The sequence below is a fragment of the Neodiprion lecontei genome, chromosome 2, assembly GCF_021901455.1.
Source record: "Neodiprion lecontei isolate iyNeoLeco1 chromosome 2, iyNeoLeco1.1, whole genome shotgun sequence".
NCBI classification, from domain to species: domain Eukaryota; kingdom Metazoa; phylum Arthropoda; class Insecta; order Hymenoptera; family Diprionidae; genus Neodiprion; species Neodiprion lecontei.
This window is the reverse complement of record NC_060261.1, coordinates 13,358,292-13,383,136: the sequence shown is the minus strand read 5'-3', so window position 1 is coordinate 13,383,136 and position 24,845 is coordinate 13,358,292. Positions and strand designations below refer to the sequence as shown.

The 24,845-nt window shown below is 38.3% G+C and overlaps 1 protein-coding gene across 4 annotated transcripts in view; it reads left to right on the top strand.

Moving 5' to 3' along the window:
• Positions 1 to 24,349, top strand: part of LOC107227940 (serine/threonine-protein kinase 25) — a 42,410-nt gene extending 18,061 nt beyond the window's left edge. For 2 of the 4 annotated variants that reach the window (XM_015669254.2, XM_015669256.2), the window contains exons 2-10: positions 11,356 to 11,580; positions 17,033 to 17,198; positions 17,599 to 17,756; positions 18,602 to 18,787; positions 19,448 to 19,593; positions 19,693 to 19,975; positions 20,212 to 20,565; positions 21,162 to 21,394; positions 21,519 to 24,349. In XM_015669254.2, coding sequence (XP_015524740.1) covers positions 11,356 to 11,580; positions 17,033 to 17,198; positions 17,599 to 17,756; positions 18,602 to 18,787; positions 19,448 to 19,593; positions 19,693 to 19,975; positions 20,212 to 20,565; positions 21,162 to 21,394; positions 21,519 to 21,528 — 1,761 coding nt within the window. In that variant the 3' untranslated portion in view covers positions 21,529 to 24,349. Of the gene's footprint in view, positions 1 to 2,062; positions 2,356 to 5,627; positions 6,257 to 11,355; positions 11,581 to 17,032; positions 17,199 to 17,598; positions 17,757 to 18,601; positions 18,788 to 19,447; positions 19,594 to 19,692; positions 19,976 to 20,211; positions 20,566 to 21,161; positions 21,395 to 21,518 lie in introns of those variants that run through there. The other 2 variants (XM_046732461.1, XM_015669253.2) reach the window with 2 other exon arrangements.
• The last annotated feature ends 496 nt before the right edge of the window (positions 24,350 to 24,845 follow it).

Genomic DNA, 24,845 nt, shown 5'->3' with positions numbered 1-24,845 from the left:
TTTTTTTTCGTATTAATTCGGTTGAGGAAAATTCATTGTACGAATGCACATTGATTTTTCGTTGGTCACACGCTGCCTTCCTATACTGGAACTCTAGTGCTTTCGAAAACAAGTTATACTTCTCACCAAAGTATGTCAAAGTTGGGCAGAGGCAACCTGCAGCTGAGCAAATGTTTGTCAGGCGGTTTAGTGTGCGAGGTGTATTATGACGATCAGTTGTTGAAAATGTCAGCAACCTAAATAGATAGCGGCAAACGTTGTTTCCGCGGAATCACCTGTTCACAATGCGTGTTCTGTCCCAACGCGAAGACTTCTCGACAAGGCCCGTTTTAGTTTACATTCAGAGCGTATTTTTCCACCGGCAAACGTTCACGGAATCGCTTATTTTTCGTGTAAACTAATTTTCTCTTCTCTTTATCTCCTTCGAACGTTAAACGAAGCGACGATCGATTTTCGAGGAGTCAAAACCTCTTCATGAAAATTGCCCTCGAGTGGATTCGAATTGAAATGTTTGAACCCCTCCCCTCCCATCCATTAAGGCTTTTAAATATAGTTTTGATGATTTTTGGTACGAAGAAAGAAAAAACTTTTCTAAGCAGATGAAATTTTACTGTTTAACGCTTCGAGCGTTTGCGCTTCCAACGCCTCTGTAACGCTGTAACCAAGCCCCCGGCATTGCATCTTCGTGACAACGTTCACTAACAAAGAGAATCTCGTCGTTTAATGACTCTGTCGTGTGTGACGACGACAGGATGTTACGTCCTCCACATTGTCGATCATCTTCTATTGTTCCAATATCACGCATCGATGCCATTCAGGGACAGATTTGACGCCAGCCTCTCATGTTGTAGGTCAAAGCCTTACACTCGTTTACAACCGCATAACGGAAGATCTAAACGACCCCATCTTATGATGCTCTACACTCCAAGTCGGGGTGGTCCTCGATGCTGCTGGCCTCTTGCCTATTTCCGTTCGTTTTCTCCGTTATCCCCGTTATCCTGGAACACAGCAGTTCTAACGATAATTATCCGAGGAGTTAACCACTCGTCGGATCGTGTGTTCGCCAGGTTTTAAGATCGCATCGCTTCAAAACATTTCAAATGTAATTTCATGGGATTTGATATGATTTCGTTAGATTTCATATGTGGTGTACATCGTATTTTGAGGGTGGTCAATATCGTGTCTTTATCACAGAAAAATCGATTCCCATTTTGCATATCTCGTTAACAATCTAAAGGACCTGACGATTTGTTGCGATATTCCGAAGCATCGGAAGATGTAAAATCTGCTGCTGGATTTTCAACATCTGTTCTCTACAAGGCGGTGACAGACCAGGAAAATTGGAAACGATCAGGTAAAAGTCAGGGAATTACCAGGTTCCGACTGAAAAGACATATTTCTTCGTTGTTATTTCCCAAAATTATTTAAAACCGTCAACTGTGTCTCGTAAACTCAAGAAAACTTGTTGTTGGAAGTAATATCGTTCAATTTTCATATCTTCTCCCCTTTCTCGTATATAATATAATTTCTGCCGGGGAAAAAAGTTAGAGAAAAATCATCGAATTTTCTCTCTGCGAAATAGTCACCACCGTATTCTACAAATATATTTATTTTGCATGAAAAATCTGATTTTAGAGATTTACTTATTTTTTTCCGCACCAGATCGATAACCTAGGCTGGTGTGAAATTTCTCACACGTGAGTAAATACTCTTCAACTTCAATGTACCTACCCCAGTATGACTTTTTTTTCTCCGTCCCAAGCGATTCAGCAACTGCAAAAAATGCCCTACCGAAATCGTCTAATATCGAAGTAATCTGACAGTCTGCACTTTCAGCGTTATAATTTAACTTCTGCAAGATAGGTAACCGACTGCTCGCTGCCGCGAGTCGTGCAATCGCATAACAGCTTCAGCTGGATAAAAGTCCGGATCGTAGACAGGTAGGGTATCTAGTCAGTTGTCCCCACTTCGTTACCGTTTGACTCAGGCAACTCGATGTCCAGCGAACCAGCCAGCCAACCAACCCAACAAACCCGCGCCAGCAACGTCGTGGATTATATTTTCACCGCGTGCAGTCAGTACGCTCCTTGTCGTCGGGTATCGCTGTCAGATATGATATTCCGCGTTTTCAATAACTGACAGCTGTCAAAATCCTGTCGAACAGTAACGAGAGCTGTTTATTTATTTGTTCAAGTACCGAGATTAATGAAAAGAAGCATAATAATATTTATGTGAAATTTATAATAATATATTTTACAGTGATTGTGCAGCAGATGTGTGTGTGTGTGTGTGTGTTAAAAAAGATACTTCTCTAAACGGAAAATTTATTGGAGAATCTTTTTTTCTTTACGTACGGTAAAAGAATTTTCTCATCTCGAAAAAGATTTCAGAGCGGAACATGTGTGATTTGTATATGAATTGTAACGACATACACATTAGATGTAAATTCGTGACATGAGATGAAAATTTTCTCACTATTAGAAAATGGGAATAAAAAAAAAATACATTACTTAGAATGTGCAATCATTCAAAAAATCAGTCAAAAAAGGTCGATTATAATTCATTTGCGTCTGTTCCAAATTTCTAAATTAAACTGGGATCTAAGTAAGATCTAGATAAGATCTTGTATCGTAGCTAGGATGTATTCTAATTTGGGTGCAATTGGAATTGGCGAGACCTGAATAACCCGATCATTGCCAATTGAATTTAAACGACGTATATTTAGTTGGATATTATATGAATGCACTTGCCGCTAACTCACTGAATGCTCAATATCTGCTCTTATTATCGAAGTTGTCCGTTTGCAGTTTGTTATATCAATGAAAGACGTTATATTTTGCTACGAACCTCGCGGAGACCTTTGTTCAGGAAAATTATCGTCCTTATACTTGAACGACGAATATTTTATTTTATAGTATTTTAAATTGTTTTTTATAAGAATAATACCGTCACGCGATTTGAATTTTCGAAGTGTTGAAATTTCAAATCATTTTCATAAAATTCAATAGTTTCATAATAAATAAATGATACTCTTTGTCCGCTTATCGGAATCTCATTTCAAATATCAAGACACCTCCTACTGTCTTGGTTAGTATTTAATGTTATAACACGTGCATTGTAGGGAAGTATTCAGTGCGTGAGAAAATAGGCTTTATTCGTTCTCTTGTATGCATACGTGAATAGATTACACGCGACTTAGACCAGGTTTTTCGGTTAGGAGAGATTATGCATGCAAGGTAATTTCGCTGCTGGTGCTGCCATCGCGTTTCAATAGCGCATGTAGAGCAGAAACAAGTGTATTATACATCCAACTTCGTATTACAACCTATGAATGAGGGAAGCATGTCCATTCTCTTTCTCTGCATCGCGATATAGTTATTCCCATTATAACTTAAATATTTGACAAAATGTCTTGTCGTTAAATTATTTCACAATTTTACCGACAGATTTAGCAATTCGTATTTTACACTTTCGAGGCACGAAATATCTTAAACCTTTGGGAAATGACATGGTTTACGTATACATCCGTGGCATTGTTAAAAAAAAGTTGGAAATCTCGAGGGATCGACTATTACTTGCAGATGATTCTCACTCGTTTCGGCGTTATGGCGCGATACTTTACAGTCGAGTCTCATATTTCTTACGTATCTTCATCAATTTTCTCAACTTTTCTAAGCCAGCCGACAAACGCGACGACAAAATCGATGATGTTCGAAAGTTTGAAGCAATTTCGTCGGTCGGGAGAAGAGAAGATTGTGAAATACGATTTGCTAACTTTGTCGATAAAACAGCAAGGCCTGACATCCCCTTAATGTGATCGGCATCCGATGATTGCGAGCTAAAAGTGTACATATAACTATATACTCGTGTTTTATACACGTTTCTCGTGGCATATTGCAGCAGCGGCAGTGGCAGCGGCGCTTTCACTAACCCAACGAACGGAGACAGAAAACTCGCTGCGACGAAATACGAAATACTTAGTCCTTACGTAAACGTATTCGTGAACAACGCGCGCGCTCGAAATTCGTTTTTTTTTTTATTATTGGAATGCAATAAGTACATGAAAATCACAAGTGCTAATATACGTACGTACATAAATAAATAGTGATAACAATTTTTGCAGATACATACAAATTTTTATTCCTAGCTTGCAGTCATGCATAATACATTTTTTTAAGCTTTGATAAATTCTTACAATTATTATAATTTATACGTTTACATTCTGATACTACAACGATACTCGTATTATACAGTAACAATAATTTAATATAACTATAACTTGACAAGGAAAATAAAAATTTCAGACGTTCGCATATAATAACCGTAATGCATATTGGTATCCGGTTATGTACTATACGCGTCACAATTACTAATTAACTGAACTGTTAACTACCGTCGTGCCTAGATTTGGCCCTCATGATCCCCTGCATGCCTGACTGTCGACGTTGTGCGTTTTACGTGACTCGAATTCACCGCATCCAGAAACCTTTGACGAATTTATAATGACAGAAAGAGCGGCTTCAACACCGTCTTGCGTTTGTAAAGTTCGATAAGCTCGCAATAAAAAATATCTCACCTTACAATTCATTGTCTTTGTTCGTTATCGCTGTTGCTATTTTTTTTCTGACGATAACTATACATATAATTCTATCCATTTCTGGGTTTTTACCGAATTTTTCCTTGCGGGTAATTTTCATTATAATTTGACCGTGATTCACATCTTTCAGTCAAGTCTCGAATCTTCTTTTTTCGCCATTATTGCAAATGATTTTTATATTTATTCCCGTTCATATGAGCGACGACGACGATAATCTTTATTATGGATATCGTACTCGTGATCTTTGAAATGATGATTTATTGTTTTATACGCCTTTAGCTCCTCGACCCTCGCAGTTTTTTTATTTTTTCTTCTAACTTTCTGATTAATCGCGAAATCAATCAAACATGTGTCACCTTTAATAACAAGCACATCGCATCCGGTTGACGGACAACGTCGTCATCTCGAGGGGCTTTACGATTAGTCTGTGCAGTTGTTAACACGATAAAAGAAAAAGTTATTAAGTAATCTACCGCGCTTATCGAAATTTATTATTATACCTACTTCTGTTTTATTTTTATTCCTATAGTTATATTACACGATTATTGAAGCGCTTTTCGATTCCGAGAACCTATTTTTCATTCGGGAACAAAACATTAGGCGAGACTAATCGCTTCTGTCGGGTAAAAAGCGATCCGTTATCGAACAGCATGGAGACGCCAATAGAGTCAAAACTGTTATGGCAAACAACTTTGTCGAAAACCGTGCTACAGTGAAATCACCTCTGCAGGTTGTGTATAATCTATTTTGTTGCTGATTTGATGTTATTCTTGCCGCACTATAATCGATCGATCCATATGTAACACATGGGGATAAATTAATCACAAATACAAGTTATGTAGGGTACGGTATGCGATTTAAATTAGTACGTTATATTTGACGTAGCCTAATTATCGACTTAATCGCTAGTTAAACAATCTTATCGTAGTAAAAACAACGCTTATACTGAATTATCAGGTCTCGAATCAGTAGTTTTAATAATTTGAGAAGATAAGCGTGTAATAAGAAACTCGATTATACAACGTTTCAGGACACAATATCTGTAATTCGTCGATAATTTAATCACACAAAAATTGAAAATTACATAAATCACATGGTGTAGGAAAAATACTACGAAAAAATTGTAGTGCCATTACACAGAAGTATGTTTCCAAAGTGTGGCGTTCAGTGATCAAATATATAATCGAAATGGCAATGGGGTTCATCGGTACAACCGTTCCTGCGTTATTGCAATGAACATTGGATGACTAAATATCAACGGTCAAGTCAAAAGCGATGCAGCGTTCACCGTGGTTTTAATCATTAGTGAAAACTCAACACCAAGTCAGAATCAGCGTAGAAATAGAAAGGAGAAGAAATATGCGGAACGGTACGCAGCCTCAGCAAACGGCCGTAATGGCACCGCCGCATCTGAACGGATCTGCACAGTTTATAACCGGTGGCTACGTCGGCTACCATCCGAGGCAGGCCTGGGGCGGACCGTATCACCCAGCGCAGAATAGAAACGGAGTAAGACCCGTTTCTCATCCCCCGCCGCCACCCGCCAGGAGGGAAAACACCCTGGGGATTCCCCATGCGGGAAATCATAAGAATCTGAACGGACGATCGCCGGCAGCAACGAACTCGAGAAATCGCGTCAACAGGAATAGCGGCCCCTCGGTGAGTCTCATCCGTGTAAGCAGCTTCCGTTTTAAAGATCGTCATCAACCTCGTTGCATATTTGCGGTGAGGAACGGTCTGGTCGTATTTTTTCAACGGACCTTTCGTTGCAGCGTTCGTTTTTTGCGGAAAAAATAGATTATGACGATATGGAGATCTGTTACCGAGAGGTGATTATTGTCAAGTATCGAGCGAACAACTAACAAGGAACATCGGTTTGGTATCCTTTTTCGATTTCGTTGCTGATCATGTGTGTTGCAGAACATTGAAAAGTAAATGTCACGTATTTTTTTTTTTTTATCGGCGGACAAACGGTTTAAATGCGTGCTAAACGACTTTCAAAGATGGGCATCCAATGGGGTGGTTTCGAAGTTTCGGATAGAAGAGCTTGATGTATTTGAATGAAACCAACGCGGAAATGTTTCATTCGTCGATAGGAATAATTCAGCGTTAGCTTCATTCCAATACATCGAGTGAATCAAGAAATCAAATTTTTTAGTGCTCATCTTCGAGGGTCGTTTAAAATCCTTTAACCCGCTTTTCCGCTAAAAAAAAAAAACTTGGCTGTTAGTTTTCAATGTTCTATAACGTACATAAGCTGCAACGAATTCTAAGAGAGACACCAAACTAGTGTTCCTTGCAAGTTCAAAACTTCACGAAGTCAAAACATTGTAATTGTATTCAAATTACTTACAATGACTTTATATAGTCAGATATAAATTCAGTTCACATAAATTCAAACGATTCCAAGTGACTCCGTGAAGAAGACTTTAACTAAAGTCAACTGTCTTCAACTGACTTCATAAAGTTGAGATTCAAGTTACTAGTTGTGAATTCAAATAACTTCATGAGAATTCACGTGACCTTGGGTAATTTCATAAAGATGAAAATAGTTCAATTCAATTCCAAGAAATTACTTGAAATGATTTCAAGCTACTTCAGGTGAATCGACGCGGCGTTTTGTCTAACAATAAGTGTAAATCTAACTTCAAGATATAGTAAAGTTCGGGTGAAATTGAAATGCAACAACTCTGCGGTAGCCATTAAGTGATATTCTACTTATTTCTGATTGTCTACGATTTCGTTATCTCTTATGGGATTATTCACTCACTGTCAAATGATTTGCACAAAGTTGAGGGTTCGTCACTTACCACGTCATAAATCGCACTGTTGCAACGGAACATTATGTGCTATTGGTAGATACCGTGATAGTAGGCACCGTGTGTCAATTAAAAGTTTTAATTGATATCACATTAGCAACTATGTTCGACGCTAGTTACCTTTGTACACAATGTTACTCCTCGCAGCCAGGCTCCAACCGTGTCTGGTGTACTTAATCAGATTGTCTCGCACGCGTCATATTAGATTACCACCGCTCGATGTTATGCGCCACCTAACAAATAATCGTTAACGTGACTTCTTCCTTCCTTCCTTGCTTCCTTCCTTTCTTCCTCCTTTCAACCTTGTCTACGAAACTGGCAGTACAGCCATCCTGATTATGTCTGTCAAGTGTTTGACATCGGGCTTGATAGGACTTTGCATGGCTGGCAACTGGAACGCTTGCGGCATGAAAGTGAACAGATACAAGGTGACAATGACCTGCTAGCCGCTCCGCAAGCTATCGAATGTCAATCTACAGATGCAAAAACTTGTCTTTTCCTGCTGAAGGTTGAAAGTACTGAAAGCCAGCTATGCCTCCTCTACAGCTCGGCGCCCGCGTCCGCACAAAGGCCAGATACTCTGAAACTGGACACCTTTTGATGCTTGGAAAAAGAAGATTCTCAACCGCATTCGTGTTCACGCGGTTTATATTCCATCAGAGACGACCAACGTCTCTCCGCCACGAGTCTTTTATAGTAATATTTTTCGTTATAAAACATTGACAACTAAGAACAACTATTACTCACTGATTAGCAAATTAGGCTTAATACTCTGAATCTCCGGTAACATTTTTGAATACGAAAAGGTGGAACCAATACCTTGAAGAGTATGAAAAGAAACCTCTTTATTGACCTTACGGCGATTAGAATCATAGTGAATTCATGGTTGTAATCCGAAGAAATGTGTTTGATTTTAAACCGTACACTGTTATTGTATAAACTTTACTGTGTGTGTAACCACGTTTGCCTACCTAATCAGCATCGTGATCGTCATCATCCATACACAGTACGCGTTATTAAACGTAGAGTAAACATTAACCAGAATTTCCCTACTGATCTTATCGTGAATGTGCAGTAGGTGTTAACCTGTGTTCGCGCGTCACGGAAACGCTCAGTGCACGCACCTGGTAACGCACAAACCTCTAGAGAGATTGAGCTCAAATGTCTGCTTACTGTTTTCGAAGGTACTAACAGCGTATAGAGATATCAGAATCAGTTTTATCCACTCTTTGCGGTGCGTGGGGGAGATCCGGATTCCGCGTACTAGGATACTGTGGCAAAGCGGACTGCTTCAGGTACACATTGTCCAGTGACTCACGAATTCTTCCTGATTGTGAGACTCGCTTATCTTACTCCTCCAGCGTGCGTCATGACTTTTGGTTGTGAAGCGACGAGGTAGAGTGGAGATCACGTAAGGTCACAACGGCGAATTCTGCGCGAGGTCGCCGCTCGCACTTCCATTACATTCTCTAGAGGAGTTAACGACTTGTGTGGGTTGGTTGTGACTATCGATCGAAGAACCTGCTCACTATTACTTCTCCCCACTATATCTTGGCACAATCTTTATTTACTTATAATTTCGTTGTACACACACGTGCAGAATGGCCAATTTTGTTGACATTACTGATTAATCCAAGAATTATACCATGGCTAACATTTATATGTATATGTGTAGATGTTCTGGTCGTAGGAGCGATGTAAGAATCCTCGAAGGCTCCATATTTCTATCGTTATTTTTTACACCTCTGCTGTAATGCAATTAATACTCCAACGCTTCCTTCCTGCTGTTGAAACTTTCTCCGAATAAATTAGAGAGATGATGCTGCCTTCCTTTTTTTTTTTTTTTTATTTTACGTGGTTACGACTTCTCGAACGAATCAGAACGGTTATTGTTGCGTAATCTGAATCACGACGATGATGATGATCCATAACTAAACGAGTTTCCGCTCGATTTCTCATCCGATTTTACATCTGTCGATTGTATTCTATTCGTAGTAAACACTAGACTTTTCTATGTTCAGGTTAGGCGTCGATGTTTTCTCTCGATTCTCTTACACTGCGGTAAAAAAAAAGTGCAACCGCGTCAATGTGGAAACTTGATTTCCACCCATATTAGGCGCCAATGGAAAGTATAATACCTTTGTCGGAGGATTAACCATATTAGAATCGAGCGTATACTTAACTTTATGACTTTATGACATGGTGAATACTTCGTAAGACTTCGACTGAGATTAAAATACTTTCAAATATTTCAAGCGACTTCACGAAGTTAAGACCTTACGTGAACTTCTCTGACTTCAAGTGATTTCAGAACTACTTCATGTATGGAATTCGTACGATTACAAATTATTCCTCGAAGTTGAAAATACTGCTAAATTTTCCGATTGACTTCCAGTGACTCGGTGCCACTTCAAGTGTATTCTATTAATGTTTTCCTGCAGTCTGAGTACATGATACAGTGTATTACAGGGTTCGTACGTACAGGAAAAATCTTGAAACCCGGAAAAACTGAGGGAATTTCTTATAGCAGGTAAAAGGCAGGGAATTTAGAAAGTAAGACTGGCATTTTGAGTCTGTCGAAGAAATAAACTCGTCCTTATACAAAGTACTATCGATCTTGAGAAAAAAAAATTGCACTACAAATTTTGTTTCAGTGCTCCAATTCACACATTCTGTGCATATTACTTTATTAAATATCTAACCTTCTTTCTTTTTTTTCGTATGGAAAATCGTAGGCTGTTGTTTGTAAATTGATAGCTGGACAGTAAGATATTTACTAGGTAATATTGGAGGTATTAGTATTAATGAGTAAAAATATTTGGTCATTAATCAGAATCCTATTTTTTGAGAGTTTACTGGAAAAATCAGGGAATTTCAAATTTTAAAATGCGTATGAACCTTGATATAGTAGCACAATTTTATACAATGAAAAAACGTTGAAAATTTATTGAGAGTACATTGAACTCACGGTGTATAATATTTGACGAAAACGAAAAAGCTGTAAATATACTTATATAAGACAAAGTATGCCGGTAAACCGTGAACTACCATTATCCGTCCTTTTTTCTATTTCTCTAGTTTCGTTGAGATTATGCGACCCCCGGAAGTCTCGACGCACATTATAATTAGCCTAGTGTCAACGTCAGACGCTCTTGGGAGAAACCTTGAGAGCTTTAGAGACACTTTGCCAAAAGATAATTCTTGTCCTACTGACAATGAAAGGGAGGGGCAACGCGAAACCATACTAACAATGCCGCCATATCACGTACGTCTCATCAACGTTGAGACTGTGTCCTCAAGCTGCTCCTTCTTCGTCACAAAGCTACGAGAACACGCTACTTCACTTCAGCCATTGAAAACTTTGCCATATAGTTTGTACTAAAGAAGTGAAACAAAAATTGAAAGGAATTTTTGCGTGTAATTCCTCGCATTGCGGTTGAAAGACGAAAGCTATCTGTCATCAAATTTGAAGTTCGGCTAAGTTGAATTCGTTAATTGAGCGAGGAAACCGATATTGAGCGGGTAAAGTTACTGTGACTTTAGAACTTCGCCAAACTTTCTGTCATCCCGGCTTGAATTTTGAAATTAAGAGTGTAGAGTAACCACCTTGGAGATGAAAAAGTTTGCTCTTTTGAATAAACACGCCTTTTGGACTTCATGGCTCGATCCACGTACTTTATAGCGCTTTCAGCTAATTACAAACTTCCTATACTTATACTTCATTAGTACTAGTGTAAAGTCTAGCTAGGTCCTTCCATGTTTACAAATCGTGTAAACTTTGAGGGATCCTCTAGACGATTAGTGCATACATTGTATCTTGTAATAAATTCACAAGGGATGATATATGATATAACTGAGCATATAACTTGACGAATGTTCAACTTCGTCTTCCCTTGAATTTTTGCATGATCTAAAGGAGGGATATTTGAATTGTTGCAGAAGGTGGATCCGGAGCTGATATTCACGAAACAGGAACGAATCGGCAAAGGAAGTTTCGGCGAGGTGTTTAAGGGCATCGACAATAGAACACAGCAAGTGGTAGCGATCAAGATAATTGATCTCGAGGAAGCGGAAGATGAAATCGAGGACATACAGCAGGAGATCATGGTATTGTCGCAATGCGACAGTCCATTCGTCACGAAATACTTCGGCTCGTACCTCAAGGTAAGCTGAGACAAACGCCGCATATTCTGACTTATGAGAAAACTTTTTGACCATGCGTTTCCCGGCGTTCGGTTGCTGGTATTTGCCAAATTCTCTTCATCCATCATTGACAATGACCTTCTATTCAACACAATCGAGTCTAATTTTCCAGGTAAGCCAAGCATTCCAGGTTCGCTTAGCGCCACAACGAAGTTATGTGGGTGAAATACCGTCAGGTCTCTGAACGCTCCCTTATTTCGCTATACCACGAGTCGTGCATTCGGGATTTGATTGCCGTTCGAGAACTATGTATGTGTAATGCTCATTGCTTTATATGTACGAATTCCGATCGGAATCGAATGATTTGTATAGAGATGCGTTGGGAATCGATATTCACACAATCGGTGAGCTCATCTACTACCCTAAGCTTAGAAAATTTCGCGTCGTGTCCCATAGTTTTGGTTCAAGAATGGGATTTCTAGAAATATAGACAGAAAAAAAGCGAACATGATATTCTGGTTTAAAATTTTGCTCTGAATCTACTCGAAGTAGATGCTTCGACCGAATACCCTACAAACATTAACCCCATATGATCGTTTGGGAGCACCCTGTGCAATGTGCATGCGTAGGTATGACTGATCCTGACAAGTGTCACGACGCCCAAGCGGTTACGCAAGATTTCCGCCTCGCCCTCGGTGCTTCCTGTCTATACCAGCGTCACTTCCGTATCCGGTTGGTAGGTGGGTACTCGACTATTATATTCTATGCATACATTGAAAAGATAGCGAAACGAGATATCATCAACTTGCTTTTGTTGCCCCGGGTTTCAGACACAAAATACAATTAGGCTACCCGCACAGGAAACCAAAGGCGACAAGCTTATCTTGTGATAGTAAAAACTAACTCCGTGTACATAGTGTAAGAACTTTGCGTCTTTCGTGCTCGCTTATAATAATCGACCAGGAAGTAAGAGATACTTCCTATAATCGACAAACAAACTTTGGCGTGAAAGAAAATGAAACAAAAGAAGAACAGTATAGTCGGTAAAAAAGAACAATAGCATTTGTAACGGACTATGCCACTAAATTATATAAAATAAAATAACGCATAAACTGAAACAAAAGATAGAGTTTAAAATATAATCAAATATTCGGTATATTCATTTAATTATTTTTTTTTTTTTTTGTACCAAGTCTTAAATTTATAAATAAGAAATCTCAAAGTAGAACGAAATAATTTTAATCGTATATCGTGTACTAATATATATTACAATAAAATCTTATTTTTTACATTCACAGGTATTCTTAACATTATAATTTCGACAAAGACATGGATATTGCCATACAAAATTTCCTCATCACATTATCACTTTCTTTACATCTCGTTTATTATTTCGTTATTTAATTTTACTTGCGGCGAAGATGGTGTTATTTCGTCCAAGTAATACATGTCATCAACGGTGATGAATATTCTAATTATTAATCTTTACTGTGAGATTGATATTTAAGTGTGCTTCATTGGATTTGAATCGAAGCTCTGTGACTATAACTGAACTGGTTTGTAAGAAAGATAATGAGCGAGTGAGTTTACGAAGAAAACGGAAATCCTTCTTCGTGTTTAGTTTTGATTTCGTCATTTTAGATATACGACGTTGTTCAATATATTATTGATTTCAAGTATTTGCGCTATATATGAATGTCATGTACTATCGCCTTAAGCGGGAGGTTAATGATCCTCAATTCTGAATCACAGAAAGATTATCGATGAACGAATTGAGGATTATTTCAGCTTATCGAGTTGAACGACTAGATTATATTTCTTGGTATAACATACGTGATGAGTTATGAACATCATTGACTATTCTACTGAAGCTGAAGAGCCTGTGGATGAAAATTGTGAGGCTGCATGCTAAAAGCTAGTCAAGCTAACGGAAAACGCGGTGCAGGTAACCGAATACGTTGTTGAAATAAACTTGCGGTTGCGCAATGAGTAAGACTAGACGTTGGAAAGCCTTGGGAACGACACTTTCGCCCCTCCATGAAGTGAGCATTGCATACTAGCAGCGCACAGCTCTGGGTATAACAGTTCAAACTGTACTTTTAGACAATGCCATGATTTACTTGACGTACTCAACCGTGCAGGAAGTAAGAACTTGTTCAACCTCTGGGCAAATTATTGTAACTTTTCGAACACCTCCAAAGGAGTGTGGCTCGCTTTCTCGAGGTAGCTCATTGTCAATATTTTAAATAACTCGGTTATTGGGTGATTAATTGTTACCACAAAGTTTATTTTTTCCTTCTTATAGTCAGCATTCCCAAAGCATGCCTACGCAATTTTCAAATTCATTCAGTTCTGAACAAATCGTCTTTCCGGATAAAGAAGATTTCTGTAATTTCCTTGTTTAATCGCCCAGCGCCGTCTGTACGAGTAAACTCAAAGTACCAGCAGGGAAGTGATAACAGGAATTACAGCAAAAGCGTTACGTGATTCAGTCTCTTGATCCAACGAAAACCCGCTGAAACATACTATATCATATTAGCTTAATAATTCGTTGAAATGTTGAAAAACACCTTGCCTGCATAAGTCGACTTCGAACAAAGGAGAAACTTGAGACATTCACCGGTAACAATGAACAAAAATCACAGCAACAGCGTAGTTGACCTATAATAAATTTCGATAAGCACTGACGCAAGTAATTGCTCGATAAGCATCGTAACAAATGGTATAGTCTTCTTATCGATGAAGTGAGAAAACCGGTCGTCTACAATTGACTAGAGTTGATATGAGACAAAGAAACGACAACTTGCGATATTATGAAACAACTTTAAAGTGTTGTAGGTATGTTTCTCTCTTGAGATCAGATGTTGTAAGAGCGTAGCCTCAATGCATAGCGGAATGCAATGGTCGTTATTACGGTAGCGAGTCAAATCTTTTTATGAATCCTCCAGGGGATTCAGTATTGCACCGTCATTGGAGTCTTCAGGAAAACTAGAATCTCCTGACGATGTGAGTTCTATGACGACCATTTTTTCTGGGTTTGAACAGACTGTACACCGTATAAATTCGTTGGTGATAATGAACCGAAAGCTTTCGCTGTAAGAAAGATCCATATAGCAGATTACAGTTATTATAGGTCATTGTATGACCTTCGTGGCAAGATTAATAACACAGCGATGCCTCTCCAGGCTCTCTACACACCACACAGTATTTTCGAGGTCAGTTTTGGTGGCTTCCCTCAGTATCTCGTGTCAACGCACTTTCATGTCCCCATGTCAAAGGTATCGTAAAAGATGCTGGTTCATCCTCTTGCTCCGATAGAAATCAGTTCTTTCATTCATTGTCCATTTTTCACCCTTAATTGGTCATAGACTAATGTAAAGAGGTGTTGGCAAATCGTTTTTCGACAAATTCATATTCAATTCCACCATCAGCTTCGCCGGCTGCTGATGACGCATTTTCTAACTTCCAGTCACTGCGAAAGACGCCCTTTCACCTTGGTGTTTTTTCCCTTTTTCCCTCACTTATTAAGAATATTGAATACAAGAATAAATGAACTTCCCGAAAACGAAGATATCACATAGCTGGATGCACACCGTGCAAAAATCAGTTTCTCGGCCTCTCCGCAGAATTTCCGCCTTCTTTCGTCTGACTGGAGAGGAAGAACTTGCCCTGGCAGTTCCATTTTAAATTTGCATGAACAAGAAGCACCGCAATCTTCTCCTCCCTGACAATTTTCAATACTTCTACCACCACGCAGCCTTTTTCTTCATTCACCACGCTCGCATTTTCCACCTCGTTTAATACCATGCCTCGAGGCACCTTGATCGTGTTCAAGTTTAACCACCCCAACGCTCTGTTCTCACACATACTTGCATGTTGCCACTGGTTAGGGTGTAGTGTAAGAGATTTTATTCAATAATTTTCAGTTCTTTGATCATTAATAACATCAACAACAATGCCACAACAAAGCAACACAGTAAATATGTCCATACATATCTGTATTTTTGACTAACTGCATCCAGCAGACAGAGACAAAAGAATATACGAAACTTGTCAAGTGAGTTTGTCGAGGTGATCGAACGAACTTTGGGGGTGAACTCGAATGTCACTACCAAGAACTAATCTCGAATTCGTTTCGGGTCGTTCCCCGTGAGCGGCATTCATTCGAGTTGACGGAAGGAAGGGTGCGGAAAAGTTTCCCCCAACTCCTCCCAAGTAACGGCGCAGTCACTTTTGCAAAGAAACCCTCGGCGATAATCAGTCGAGACATCCATCCCGTTCATCGCAATTTCCTAAAACGTTTGCATTGCTGCCAGGATCACTAATGACCGTGAAACCTCTGTCAGACAACGAATTAAACCGCCATTGATCTCGACGCGAGAATATATACAAATTTAACTTTTAAAAAGAATTATAATCTGAAGTACATTATGCGTGCAAGTATCATTGGGAAATATATATTCCGACTTCCTTTGGAAATATTCATCCAGCGCTTAAGAACTCCATCATCGTCTATCACTCACGACTTTCTGACTCCATACTGTGTTGAAATCCCCACCCTCCACTCTTTTTTCTGTGCCCTATCCACTTGCAAATATCTCCAGATATTCGAAGTCGGCAGCTTTTGTTGATGGTGAAAAAAGATTCGTTCAACCGTACACCAATTATTGACGAATGCTTCCCCGTTGTAGTTAATGCTTTTTTCGTAAATGTGGGAAACAAGCACCGAGTCTCAGTTTTCGCTCGGTTTTATTATCTCTTATTATCCGAGTAGAATTGACTTCAAACACGGTGCTTAGAAATTTGCGAAAATTACAGATGATGCTGATATAATACAAAATTCGATATAAAGCTTTCGACAAAATCGAACTGAAAGATGAACTGTTACGTGTAGTATTTTTAATTTCGAAAAAAATTTATTGAGAAGGTCAGAGATGAACAAAAAAATTGTCTAAACTGTGGAGCAGGGATAATTCGTTTGTACTACTTGGAAATGATCGATAAAAATGTAAGCAATAGTGTCAATGGAGTACTCCACCGAGGCAGAAAGAGCTCCTGATAGTCAAAATTATCTTCAAAGCCAGCAACGTTGTGAGTTTCTAGTGACCATTGAACTGGCTAGCTGAACGACCAGCTCGATTCTGCTCTAAATGTGGAGTGGTAATGCAAATGACCAAGCCCTTTCGGAGATCCTGTAATAGCATTTGACCGACGGTCAGAAAGCGTACAAGTATAACCGTGACCCAATAAATGGTACGGCCTAAGTAATTGGCCCGGCCATCTCGCGTTTCACTTGGTCACCTGTTATGGGTTTTCGGCTGTTTACATCTACACATCGATTATACGAGTATAGGCCATCTGACGCACCCTTCCAGGCTGAAGAGGTGTTTTTATCACCTCTTGCTGCTTTTCTTTTACCCTCATTGATCCAAACATTGCGCTTATTCTTATTTAATCAATTTTATTCTTCCAGGGCACGAAGCTATGGATCATCATGGAGTATCTGGGCGGGGGGTCAGCCCTGGACTTGATGAAGGCGGGCAGCTTCGAGGAAATGCATATCGCTGTTATACTCCGCGAAGTCCTAAGAGGTCTCGACTACCTTCACAGCGAACGAAAGCTTCATCGCGATATCAAAGGTTTGCTATAGCCAATCATCTATCCACAGTTCTTTTTTATTCTAAAGGTAAATTGCAAAGCATCGGTACCAATGAAAATTCATATGAAAGACAACGTATTTCACCAAGAATATCATATTTGACACATATTCGTTGATTAAAACAGGGCTCTTGATACCCCGGTACTAAAATAATTTACTACCAGTGTCGTTAACGGCATCAGTCTACACACGAAACGAATGTTCTCATGGATTATGGGAATCGAGGAGATTGCTTGGCCAGCCGCTCTTCTCGTTTATGTGTGAATGATTTTTTGACGGCATAAAAATAAAGAAAAATTTACCTCGCGGGCAAGGACGCATAACCGTGTAAAACATTAGGGGATACTTCCCCTTTGAAATACATAGCCGATTATTTCCAGCCGCCAACGTTCTGCTCAGCGAAATGGGAGACGTCAAATTGGCAGACTTTGGGGTTGCTGGACAACTGACAAACACTACCAGCAAGAGAAATACCTTCGTTGGTACGCCTTTTTGGATGGCCCCCGAGGTCATCAAGCAATCCGCCTATGACTCTAAGGTGATTCATACTTCTACCCTTCACTAACGAGCCATTTAACTTTAAATAATTCGTCTCTGCATCGTGCAAGACATACGGAATCAATGTACATGAAAATATCAACAATGCCTTTCTCGCATCTTCAGGAGTAACATAGGTTATATCAGTTACCCAAAAATGCTTCAATTAGGTTGAAATAATAATCTCAAAATCTCAATAAATACTTAGATTTTTGCTTGAAATTACTAGCAATGACCATCAGATGGCGTTACTTCGCCTATGAAATAAACTAGCAGCATATTTGCCAAAAAATTTACTATTCATCACACCCCCAGAAATTTTTATCATGTCGGTATTTCATTAAAAAAAAACAAAAGTATGGGAAATGTATTTGATTTTGTAAATTCAAAATAAACATACTTTTCAATTTGAATCCGGGCTTCTTCAATCTTCGCTATCGACTCCGTCAATAGTAATTACAAACAATACTAGTAGAAATTTCGCGTTTTCCGAACTTATCGGTTAGGAAAAAGCGACTGTGTCGATTGTATAGATCATAAGGAGGAGCCTCTCGTTTTTGGAAGGTCGCCAGTTTTCTCTGGTCGGCGTTATCGCAAGGCAATTCAAGGAACGGTCTTAAAGACATGAGTAAAATCTGATGATCAAGTTATGCAATGGCAAGAGGAGAAGCCTTCGTTAGCAGTTTCTGCATGCACAAACACACCAACTATCGAGTGCTTGGAAATGCCTGTACAGTTACACAACTAGTTATCACCCATTCAGCCGAACCAATCGTTGGGCTTGGCCCTGAAATTGGTCTGTGTAAATCGGCGGACACCAAGAATACAACTTTCGTTCTTTCGCAGGCTGACATCTGGTCGCTGGGGATAACCGCCATAGAATTGGCCAAAGGTGAGCCGCCAAACAGCGAACTGCATCCTATGAGGGTACTTTTCCTCATACCCAAGAACAACCCGCCGCAACTGACCGGGAACTACACGAAACAGTTCAAAGAATTTGTCGAGGCGTGCCTTAACAAGGATCCCGAAAATGTAAGTAGTGATATCAAGTCTCCTTTTCGGTGATGATAGTATAATAAAAAAAAAAATTACTAAACTTCCGCGATGGTTACAGTTAGAAACGATTTCTTTGCTTCTGTGATTTCGGCTTGTTTATACTGAGGACACTGTTCGGTTCACTCAAAAGTGGCCACTGATGCATTTTTCGTGTTCTGTACTTAAATTAATCGCCATTTTACGGTATCGTTACCGCTTTACATGCCGAAACTGATTATCATCTCATAGATAATATTTGTTATCTATGAATTCAATATGATATTCAGAACATTTTTCCCTGCCCACACAATTATTAACTTTACTCCAATGCTTAAGCGAGACATTGTTACATTGTTTAGTAACTATTTTCTCTCGACCCATTTGTTTAATTAGAATAATTTAACTTGATGTGACTAAAAGTAAAATAATAATAGTAGTGCAGGATAATATTTTGCAATCAGAATTTGCGGGTTCATATACTTAACATTGGGTTGAAAGATTGCTTATCTGTATTATTGCGCAGTGTTGTGATATATTTTTTTTTTTACATAATATACCGTAATTCTTTGAAAGTGTTTTTTGATTTTCTTATTAGCGTTAGTACTTGAGGTAAAATCGTTCAATATGAAGCGTTCTATCATATATTCCGTTAAACAGAGACCGACGGCAAAGGAGCTGCTCAAGTTTCAATTCATCAAAAAGGCAAAGAAGAATTCCTACTTGATCGATTTGATCGATAGGTATAAGAAGTGGAAGTCGCAACGGAGCGAAGAATCCGAGACCGAAAGCGAGAACTCTGATTCGTAAGTTTACATGCCTTATACATTTATTGTTTAGCAAAATAACGACCGAACTTGAATAAAGAAGAAAATGACGGTGAACATGTTTGATTTTGCATAAAGTGAGGAGTCGAAACAAGACAGCGACATGGACGAGCCTTGGATAATGACTGTGAAAGGGCCGCATGGCGTGAAGGGATCTGTCGTGCCCAAACTGCCGCCAGACGATTCGTTGACTTCTTTGACGCTGACACACACCTCCAATCACAGGTCGTCCAACCATAACCAATCGCCAAAACCTCACGCAAACGGCGCATCCAGATCTCCGCCGAAGGATTCGAATTTGAATCACTACAAAAGCGACTCGAGGGATTCGTCCCGCGAATCACAGCCTAAACCCATTCTGGTAAATCTCGAAGAATTTTCATATCGCACGCGATATTGCAGAGACTTATTGATAATTTTGCAAGGTTCGAAATCTTTTATGCGCGTTGCTCAATATTTCAGCAATGTGACTTTATAAATATTGCAGACATATTGCGTAATACTCCTACAACACAGAAACATCGCGGCAATATTGCACGCTGTGTGGAAAATAATGTCATATGCTAATTGCTGATTAATTTTATATAAATTTTGCAGTCCCGTCCACATGAGGCAGCGCCTCCACCTCCGGTGGACAACCGGAAAGATACGAGTCGAGACTCGATAAAAGACGGCCGAGAATCGAGGGAATCGAGCAGAGAATCGACTCTGAGGGATTCAAGGGATATCAGAGAGTCTCGTGATTCTAGAGAACGAGACAGAGAAAGCAGGGAAAGGGAACGAGACAGGGAAATCGCTCGTGATAAGCGAAGTAGTAAACCAGAAGTTCCGATCGTATCATTAGTCGATCATAGAGGTGGAGATGAGAAACAAAGACCGAAATCAACCCAGGAACTAAAACACCCTCGAAGCGCTACTCTTTTTGGCGTCATACTGCCTCTTCTTTCTGAGGTAAATTGCTTGCTAGAAGTATGGAGGGTAGAGATAAGGAAGATGGACCCCTGCTCAATTCATGGGAACCACTGCGACCGAAATATTAACGCTCGGCAGTTGTAACTTCAGCTACTAGCGGTGCTGATGCTGAAATCTGTAACTTTTTTCAAGTAAGAGTGGGATACGGAGATCTTGCGATGGCTGTAATGTATATTTGCTCCGGCAAATTCGTCCGATGCGCTACCTATCGGAGTTCTAGGTAGATACTATATTTCGGAATTTTGGCATCGCGCGCGACGGCCGAGTCCGTTCTCCTTCTCTCTACCCTCCGTACCTATAAGATACCAAGCTTTTTGAAACATACGAGACGCTACCCGGTGACATAAAATACGAACGCTGCCTGTCATTACCATTATATATAATTTTAAAATCGATTTTGTATCACATGTTTTGCTCGAGATCGACTTAGCGTCATAAAATCAAAGTCAGACAGCTTTCATGGCGTTTTCTACGCCCTGGTATTTGTTAAATTTAACGAAAACGATCAGCTGATCGTCCGCCTTAACGCCATTTTATTTTACTTACTAATTTATTATTCCGATTCGATGACTCAGCTGCAACGCAAACACCAATACATGTCGCGAGACAATAACAGTAGCGGCGGCGGCGGCAGCAGCGGTGGGAGGAATGGAGGCGCTCTGGAAGAACTGAGAGGAGCTTTTGAATTAGCAGAGCGAACATCGCCCGGGGTTAGCGAGGCTCTTGTTAGAGAGCTCCTCAAAGCACTGTTACCCGCCAATTATACCGATGCCAGGCTTTCCATGCTCATGGAAAAAGTAACTCTGAGGTAAGATAAATATTAATTCATGTTTTTATCGCTCTAGATGATCAACTTTGTAAATTGCAATAGAATCTTGGCTATTAAAGTCGTAAATTTTGTACCCACATAATTTTATGCCGTCCAATTTCAGAGACACGTAGGGATGCGAGAGAAAAAGGATTGTGATCCAGAAAAAAATTAAATCTTAACATTGTAACTAATTATTTTTAATTATTAATTGTAATAGTTATTGATTTCTACCATTATATATATATACATATATAAAAGATACGTATATATACATATATGTGTATATATATATGATCCATAAATTGTTAATAGTTTTTACCCGATACAGATGGAAAAAATATTTATGTCCCCCAGCTATTGTCATTAATTATTACGATTTATTCACTGGTAGAGATAATAATTAGTATACAGTCTAAGTTGTTCGTAATTGGCATTACAACAAAAAATAAAAATAATAATAGTATTGATTGTAACAATAATAACAATTCAAGCGTTAAAGTAGGCAAAAATATGTAATTTTGCAAAAATTCTGTACTTCAAATCAGAAAAAAAAGTTTAATAACTACAATTCAGTCGCGTTCAAACTGATCCATTCGTATAATTACTACAACAGCTTTTTTAAACTAAAGGGAAGCATTTACTGCAAAAAAAATGGTCAATGAAGCTCGGAAGTATTAAAAAAAATTAAGAAAAAAATTGTTAACGCTTTCAAACTGTTTGTAAATATATTAAAAATTGTTTTTATGAAAAAGGAGATAACGGACTCAATAATATAGAATAACCTGTTAGCATGCAACCTACCTGAATCTTAACTATCAAACTTTTCCCATGTTACTTCTGCATATCCGTACTATAAGCTGAGCCTACAAAAAAAAAAAAAAAAAATAAGAAGTTAACAACACAAAATAACATTTCATGATTGTAAACCGTATCCATCAAATGTATTCCTGGCTTGAAGATGATTGGGTCTCTGAATCCGTGAATATTTACCCGAAGTATCGACCGTGAAACCATACTTTGGTTGCCAAATGGTTCCTAATTGAATGGTAAACCAGTTCTTCCAAGTGTGTATTTTTTAGTCAAGAAAACAAATACTGAAATTGTCTCTGAACTCTGTTGGCGCAGATTGCTTGAAATTTCTTATCAGAATTTTGTTTGTAACACAGAGAAGCCTACGCGTTTACAGTATCAAGATCTGTTTACATAAAAGAAGGTTGATATTTCTCCGTTACAACAACGTTCTAAACTGCCCACACTTGTACATTTCAAATTCAATGACATTTCCACTTTGAGTTAAATATTTTGACTCTTAATTTGTCTCTAATTTGATGATACGTCAGTTTTATGTTTTAACGCAATAATCGTTGAGGCAGGTAGTTCGGAATTAGTACAAACCAATACTTTGACCAGTTTCAATTTTCACGCCATAAAAATTATTTATATACCAATGCTCAACTGTTGATTGCCACCTGCGTTCAACCGGTATTTAGGAATTAAAAAAAAAAAAGATGATTCTGTGTTATGAATTAGAAAAGAAATCATGGAGCGTATGTGCTTAAAACTGTAATATTATTATAGCGTTGAGTTACCTCAGAAAAAATCTGTTGTCACAAATAAAGTAGGCGAGTAACGCCAGATCGAAAATTTTTAAAATTTGCATTGAAGAGAAAGAAACAACATGATGTGCTCATTTGCTAGTGCTCAATTCCGAAAAAACTTTATCCTGCAGTTTGGTTATGACAGAACATGTTTTAAAACATTCTAATTAGGTACAGAGAGTTATCGGAAACCTATTCTTGCCTCATGTAATCATCCAGTCACAGTGCTAACACAATGCTGCATCCCAGAGAAACGACCGTTAAAATAATACAATTCCTGCGAGTTTGTATTGCTCGCGAATAATTTTCTAATGATAATCGAATATAATTTTGTAGTTTCAGCAGTACAGAACTCAAAATATTTTTATTGAATAATTGAAATCGATAAGAAAAGAAAGGTGTTGGTACATGACTCGGACTATAAAATTAAATATACTAGCTTAAAAGCTAGAGAAGACCCTGTAAATATGTATGTAGCTCTATAAGATAGAATTATTCTTCTAAATAAACCGCGATGAAGCTGTGGAGTAGACTTCAATAGCCCCACCAGGACGCCTGACAATTAATTCTAGGCGACCTCTGACCTCAATTATTATAGTTTTTGAAAATTTATTGCTTGTGAGTCGATAAATTCATACGATTGCAGTTGTGATAATTTAACACCTGTTGGAATTGTGTTTCTGGTCGAATTATGAATAAATAATAACATTTGCCTTCCAAGGGCGGATTTAACAAATGAAATTGGAAAAAAAGAAAATCTACTGATTACCGTTTTAAGAGATGGACGCCCTTATAATCGATTCAAATTTAACGCTTTGTCAAGAGAACTTAATTTCAACTTAAAAATAAGTCAAAGAGGAATTGATGTACATAACTTTAAAATGAGAAAATATCCTTCGTTCCAATTTCGCAAAATATTTTTTGAGAAAAATTTTCGTTACAAAATTCATTTTTCCATTTCTTGTGTGACTTTTCTTTGCTTGAAATTATTCTCGTTCAAAGTTACGAATAGGCATTGTATATACTTTTTTATAAGTGTATGTTTCTGGAAAATACGAGATTTGTTCGATAACGGAATGAAAAAAACAGTCAATTAACGGAGATAAGAAATTGCTCCATAGAATATTCGAATTTTTTAAACTCATGTCCAACGGGGCTGAGGAAATTTTCCACAGACATCGACGGCAATTTCGATTTATTTGTAAACTAACATGTGTTTTATAATATATAATATATTTAGTCGCAGGATTTGCTATCGACGCTGGTAATGTCAAAGTTTTCATTTATGAGCAGTAGATATTATTGAGCAGATGATGACAGAGAAAAAACGAAAAAAAAAAAAAAAAATAAGAAACATGTTGCAACACGCTGTACAAACGAAATGCTATAAAATTTTACCTTTAATGTGATTAAAATATTGAACATTAGATGCATCTAATTAATATATATGAATCCCGGAGTTATGCAGTTGTTTATTCCAAATAGTGAGATAAGAAATAATAACTATTAACTAATACGACGATGGAGAAATATGTATTTTAGATCATAACTACTAAGCAAGGGTGAAAATTAAGTTACAGGAGAGATCACACAGATGTAGCTGAACTATTATTATACCCATGTTAATTATGCATTACTCATTATTCATTATACTGTGTTTTTGTGATTAATCAATCTCTTATTGTTTCTCGTTGGGATAGGTTTTTAATTTTTATTTAAATATTATTATATTCTTATACGGTCGCCAGTTGGTAACTTTCTTAATGCTGCCATAGATGTACAGGGTGTTGGTTATGGGTTGAATAGTATGTAATAGGATTCGATGTGAATCAGTACCCCATTAAGAAGTA